The sequence below is a fragment of the Populus alba genome, chromosome 17 (assembly GCF_005239225.2).
Source record: "Populus alba chromosome 17, ASM523922v2, whole genome shotgun sequence".
NCBI classification, from domain to species: domain Eukaryota; kingdom Viridiplantae; phylum Streptophyta; class Magnoliopsida; order Malpighiales; family Salicaceae; genus Populus; species Populus alba.
The window spans coordinates 4,947,674-4,954,469 of record NC_133300.1 but is presented as its reverse complement, the minus strand read 5'-3'; the positions used below and the strand labels follow the sequence as shown (position 1 = coordinate 4,954,469).

The window sequence follows — 6,796 nt, the reverse complement described above, 5'->3', positions numbered from 1 at the left end:
GAAGCATATGTGCTGCGAAGATTACACAACGATAGATTGAAGAGAATGGATGAGGAGAAGGCTAAGATGGATGATGATGATGAGCTTGATCTCGAAGTGAACTGTTTCTTATCCATCTTCAAGAAAGTCTTTCCAGCCCGAGCTGTGCTGAAGGATGGCGCAGGAAAAGAAGCACAGAGGTTGGATTCTAAGGTGTGATTGGAATCAAATTAACGCTAGCTGATGCATGTATAATTAATTACTTATAATACTAGATTCTGTACTCCAGTTTTTTTTTTTTCACGTTTTTGTAAAGCAATTCCAGATTGACAGAATGAATTGCTTGTGTGTTGTCTTGATTTTATGTGAAGTTTTTTTGACAAAATACTTTGTATGTTTGAGAGTATGCTAACTGTGTTGTATTGAAATAATATTTTTTATTTTTTAAAATTTAATTTGGATATCAACACATTAAAACAATTTAAAATTATCAAAAATAAATTAATTCAAAATAATTTTTTTAAAAAAAAATACTTTTAAAACATAAAAATAAATAAGCTCTTTATATAATAAAAACAGTTACATATGCCATGATTATAATCGAGAATTGAATGAGAGTACTAATAATTAATTTCAAGTTAATTATTTCAAGATTTTCAAGTTTAAATCAAAGTTTACTAGGTTGAATTATTTCACTATTTAAAAAAATTAAAAAGAAAATATGATGTCATTGTTTTAAGAAAAACAAAGTTTACTCAGGTGAATTATTTCACAATTTAAAAAAAATAAAATGTCATTGCTTTAAGAAAAACAACTTTAATAATTAAATTAAATTTTAATTAAGGTGATTGGATTACGAGTTAATTTACTGCATCTCTTATTTAACTAAATCAATTTTTACTGTTTAAGCCAAGTTTTAGACGAGAACTAGATTTTTTATAAATTGATGAATTTAACTAGATTCTAAGTTGATGAATCCAGCTAGCCAAGTTTAATAACATCTATTTAAACTATAAATCAAAATTTAAAAAGTAATTTTTTTATAAATTTTTACCGATCGTTTCTTGCCATACTCTTTGAGACAGAAGGCCTCATAAATAAATTTTAGGAAATATATCATAGGCTGTCAGATGGCCCAAGAAAAGTTCAAGAAACATTCAAGTAAATATGGCTAGCTCTAATTTGCCATTTCTCCCAATAAACAGTAGTTTGTCACTGCAACTGGTAAGGATTCATACTTTCAGATCTCAAAAAATAATTATGAACCATGGTAGTTCAAATTCTAGCAGTTTATGATTGGACATAAAGTTTTCTTTGTGATCAATAATTAATATTAAGGAAATAGACTGCACTCTGCACATCTAGCAGAATTTTCTAGCCTCCCAAAATAACTATAAAAATAAACTAGATTATTCACTCTTGCTATGCTTCGGTAAATTTTTTTTGAATATAAAAAAATATTTAAATGTTGTTTATATTTTTTTAATAGAAAGATATTAAATCATGGGAAGGTTTATTCGATATAACCCGATTAATTTTATTAGTCTAAAAACAATACATACAACCTGTGAAAATAATATTTAACTAAACAAAATTCAAGATGATATCTTTTTTTAATATTAAAATAACAACATATTTGATTCACTTGGAACAACTCAGGTTAATGTGTCAAATTTATTATCCGGGTTATGAGACTACGATAACCCTATAGAAAGTAAATCAAAATAAATTATAAAGCTTAATTTTTAATTAACTCAATATTAAATGATGAAATTGAAAAAAAAATCAATTAGAAAAGGAACTAAAAAACAACCTGAGTTAACATGTCAAACTTGTAATTCAGGTTATAAGACCGAGATAACCCCGTGAAAAACAATTCAAAACAAAATATAAAATTCAATCCTCAACCAGCCCAATATTAAAGGATGAGATTAAAAAAATAACATAAAAAACAACTTGAGTCAATCCACCAAACTCGTAACCTGGGTCAACATGCCAAGATAACCTTATAGAATTTTTTTTTTTAATAACTTGATTCAGCTCAGGTTAACTTTTTAAATCAATGACTTTGGTCTTGAGACCGAGATAACCCCATAAATAAAAAATAAAAACAGCTTATAAGGCTTGATTCTCAATCACTCATGTCGAACTAATGTTGAATGATGAAATTTTTTAAAATTTTAATTAAAAAATAAGTCAAGTCAACTTGAGTTAATCGTTAAGAATTATTCTTGGGTCATAAGACCAAGATAACCTAATAAAAAAAACTAAAACAAATCATAAAGCCCAATTATCAATCAAACATAATATTAATTGATGAAATTAGAAAAAAATAAGTTTATTGGGTTAACCCTTCAAATTCACAACCCGAGTTATAAAACAGGAACAACCCAATAAAAAATCAAGTCTAATGTTGAAGGACTTGTAACACAGATCATGAGACCAATATAACCTTTTAGAAAAAAAAATAAAAAAAATAACTTGTTTTAACTAGGATTAAAATGTCAAAACTCGTGATCTTGATCATATGACCAAAATATTCTCATAGGAAAGTAAATCAAAATAGATTATGAAATTTAATTTTCAATTGACTCAATATTGAATGATAAAATTTAAAAAAATCAATCAAATAAAAGACGCAAAAAACAATTCGAGTCAACTCAAATTAACATTTTAAGCATTATTATCGAGTCATGAGATCAGGATAACCTAATGAAAAGTAAACAAACAAATCATGAAGTGTAATTATCAATCAAATCAATATGAAATGATAAAATTAAAAAAAAAAATAGAAAAAAAAATCTGAGCCAACCGAGTTAACCCGCCAAACTAGGTGAACCCATCAAACCTAAAATTCATATCATGAAAGTGTGATAATTAAATAGAAAAAAATCTAATATTAAAAGCTGAAATTAAACAAAAAAAATATTGATTGAAAAACAAATCAAAGGAAAAAAAAAAAGAAGTAAAGCAAAGCACTATTTCAATAAATAGTGTTTTGTGAAGAGGGGTATAGTAAAACTCCATCCTTTTTTTAGTTTATAATTAATTATCGGGTCATAAGACCAAGATAATTTAATAAAAAGTAAACAAAATAAATTATGAAGTTTAATTCTCAGTCAAATCAATATTAAAGAACTAAATTGAAAAAAAAATAATTAAAAAAAATCTAAATCAACCGGTTTAACCCGTCAAACATGAGATCCATGTCATAAAAGCGTGATAACTAAATAAATAAAATAATAATATTAAATGATAAAATTAAACAAAAAAAAATATTGATGGAAAAAAAATCAAAAAAGAAAAAAATATTAAAGGATGAAAAACAAATTAATTGAAAAAAAATCAAAGAAAAGAAAAACAAAACAAAATAATATTCTAATAAATAATGATGTGTGAGGAGGGATAAACTGAAACCATCTCCTATTTTGGTTTACAGTTAATGTGCTTGGCTTCATCATAGGATTCGAAAACTTTCAGTTATGATTTAAATTACACAAACAATTTAGTAATGGAGAGAAGATGGAATCAAGGACTGTGAAACCGGAGAAGAGCTTCTGGCAAGCAGCCTGCTATTCATAACAATGGCAGCCATTGCTTGAGAGCAAAGAAAGCCAATCTCGACTGCGTCCGAATTAACAATTCAATCTCAAGTAATACCTACACGAAATTGTCAAATGGAGTTAAACATAAAGATAAATTGTAAAATGTTTACCAGGCAGCACTGTAAAGAACCCTTTAGAAAATTGACTCCAAATAAAGATAACACCCATGACAATACAAATCACCCCTCCTGCTTTCTATTTATATACAGAAGATTTCTCTAAATTCCAGTACTAATAACTTTTGAGCAGTATCAGCTTGTATACAACAAAATAAAAGATGCGAGTCCTACTTTATTGCATCTTTACTTTCCTCAACCTGTTCATCAAAGACTCTATAGATGTTTGTATTCTGGTGCCATCAGTCTGCCCAACTACTTGAGATGCCTGGTGCAAGCTTTGAATCCCACGACCCAAACTGGCAATTGACGGGGCTGCAGGAAGAGATTCAACAGCACATTCAATCCCATCTCCATACATGAGCAATGCTGAGCAAGTTGCAACATTGCAACCAAATGCTGCCCAAGGTAGGACACCAATAGGTTGCACCTGGCGTTTTCTCATTATTTCATAGAAAGCTGTTCTCATAGTTGAAAAACTGGTTTTCTCAGCAGAGGCTATAACACTGTGGACCACTGTCCGGATTTTCTCAGCAGAAACAGCTGCTTTCAACGCAGATGTTGCATTGGCTCCAGAATTGGCCAGTCCAGGGGCCAGCAGTTTTGTTGGACCAAGAGTCTTGCCCATAGATATTGCCATTATCTTTTGAGTTTGGATCAACAAAAGCTTAAGGGCAGTAGGAAATTTAAATGTAACAACCTTCATGAATGTCGATGCATGAACAACTTTGGAAAGAGACGAAGCTCCAAAAATTGCTGTTGCCCCAGCTCCAACTGCCACCATAGGTTTGTTTGAAAGTAGCCGTCTCTTTTCATCATGATTAGGAACTTCTCCATCACTTTCACAATCAGTGACAAGCTTCCCAACCAAATCCTTCACTTCTGGAGGAACAGGAGTGTTCCAATGTTTCCTAATACCTGCTAAGCCACTAGCATCCACCACGGCTACTATAGTCTTGAACTTCCTAGTCTGGCTTTGAAGGGCCTGTGCAGTGAGTGCATATGACTTGTCCTGAACCTGAAGCTCTGAAAGGTCAACCTTAGTCTTTTTGGGCTTCCTTGTTAAGGGCAATTCTCAGCCCCTCAGCAGGAGGAATCTTAGTTAATATAGAACCCTTGATTAAAAAGGATTTGTAGATTTGTAATAGACTAGTGTATTAGAATCTTTATTTAATTAGAATATTAAATTTCTTATTAGATTAGAATTTTTTTTTAAAATAGTTTAATTTTTATTATTATATAGAACTTGAGGTCTATAAATAGTCCTGTAATCTTAAGCATTATATAGAGATATAGAAAAAAGCTAAAAATATATATATTTTAAGAAAACTCTTAATAAAATATCATTCCTCTCATTATTCTTCTTGTTTTTTAACTTTATTCTTTAGCTATGTTCTTATAAATTAACTACCACATCCTACTCTTCTTTTTCAACATACCATTCATGCATCCCATCCTTCATTTTGCCCTTCAAAAGAATCTCCCTTGTACGAAGTTCCTTCGTAAGAAAGGAAAAGGGTAAGAATTCAATGAATGCATTATTTGATAAGTAAAATTATTAAATTTTTCTTCATGTTTGGTACAGTGTTTAAATGTTCTTTGGAGCTGTAAGAAAGGTGGAATCAGTGTGAGTAATGGGGAGACCCGTGTCATCGTCGATCATGATTTCGTCAAAACCATCGTAGGTCGCATGAAATGATAAAATGCTTAAGTCGGCAATGACATGATGAGAAGCACCATTTTCCAGCAGCAACGTTGGAGTGATAGAAGAGGTGTTGACAGCAAAGTGTGCCCGAGCTAGGATGCCATGGTGTTGGAGAGGTGATCATTGGAGCATTTGTGGTGGTGGGTGTCTGCACTGAAACAAAACGAAATGATGGACACTTCTTGGTTTTAGTTATGTCCCTAAATCCTACAAATTTGGCAGTGGCCAAGATAGAGACGAGGAGGAAGTTGATCATTTTGACTATAATCTGGATGATGAAGGGAAGCAGAGTGTTGTTGTCTGTTGTCATGGTTGTTGTGCCTAGAGAAGAACAGCAGCAGCAAATTTAATTGCTTTGATACCATGTGATGAGAACAGGACGAAGAATAGATCGAGCAAAGGCCACGTTCTTCATTCATTCATTCATTCATCGATATCAAGTTACAAGGAATTCAAAAATAATACATATAATCTGACAGAAACAAATTCCTAAAACAGGAATATCTTATCTGATACAATAAATACAGATTGATTGATGGAGAGGCCGACTGCCTCTATTACCTAAAACAAATACAAGGATAATGAAGGCATGTAGCAGTGAAGTCATTGAGATTGCTATCACATGTAAAGTTTGCACACTTGCCTTCGAAACATGATTAAAAAAAATTAATATTAATATTCAATACTTTTTACAGAAAGGTAACTATGTAAGTATTATTATTGTTTTGATTTATATTGTCACTCTTGACTTTTGCCGTCAATCAATAAAAATTTTCAATGAAAAAAAACATGTATATGACATCTTATTTTTTAGGGAAAAAAATCTATGTTTAAATAATTATTACCAAGTATTATGATTATTAAAAACTCTAACTAATTAATAAAAATTCTATGATAGGGAATTGGTTATGCCAAATAAAAGATACTATCACTCCTTGAACGTTCTATCTAATGCAGGTTGTATTGCTAGCTTTATTTAAAATTGATAAAAATTTGTTTTTTTTTTAATTCTTTTCTATTATGTTTCTGACTCTACCGTCAATAAACAGTAACTACGAATATTTTCAACTCTGATGTTTATAAATATTATACAACCCAAAAAATATAATATTCTTGTCTTTGATATCACTAAATAAATTCACAAAATTTTAAATTTTTAATAAGAAGAAATAAATTTTCTATGCCTCTCAAAATAAAAGGGGAATGAAAATACATGAACAAGGCATGAGAGTCTATTTTATCAAATATACCCTTAGCAAAAAAAAGTTTGGACTGATTAGGTCTGGGATCAGACCCAGCCGTACAGGCTGGGCCAGACCTAGCTAAATCAGTAACCCGGCTCCCTTTTCTTTCCTTTCTTTTTTTTTACTTGCATGCGTGCGTGAACTGTT

General features: G+C 30.6%; 1 protein-coding gene across 1 annotated transcript; it reads right to left on the bottom strand.

Moving 5' to 3' along the window:
- Positions 1 to 3,875: 3,875 nt before the first annotated feature.
- On the bottom strand, positions 3,876 to 5,715 carry LOC118052839 (uncharacterized). The gene is made up of 2 exons (XM_035063907.1): positions 5,438 to 5,715; positions 3,876 to 4,758 (listed from the first exon to the last, which is right to left on the bottom strand). The coding sequence occupies exons 1-2, from the start codon at positions 5,713 to 5,715 to the stop codon at positions 3,876 to 3,878; spliced, it is 1,161 nt and encodes a 386-aa protein (XP_034919798.1).
- Between the last annotated feature and the right edge of the window lie 1,081 nt (positions 5,716 to 6,796).

Coding starts and splice junctions, on each gene's coding strand:
- LOC118052839 (XM_035063907.1), bottom strand. CDS start 5,715: ATGACAACAGACAACAACACTCTGCTTCCCTTCATCATCCAGATTATA. Junction 4,759..5,437: donor AACGTTGCTGCTGGAAAATG/GTGCTTCTCATC, acceptor GCCCTTAACAAG/GAAGCCCAAAAAGACTAAGG.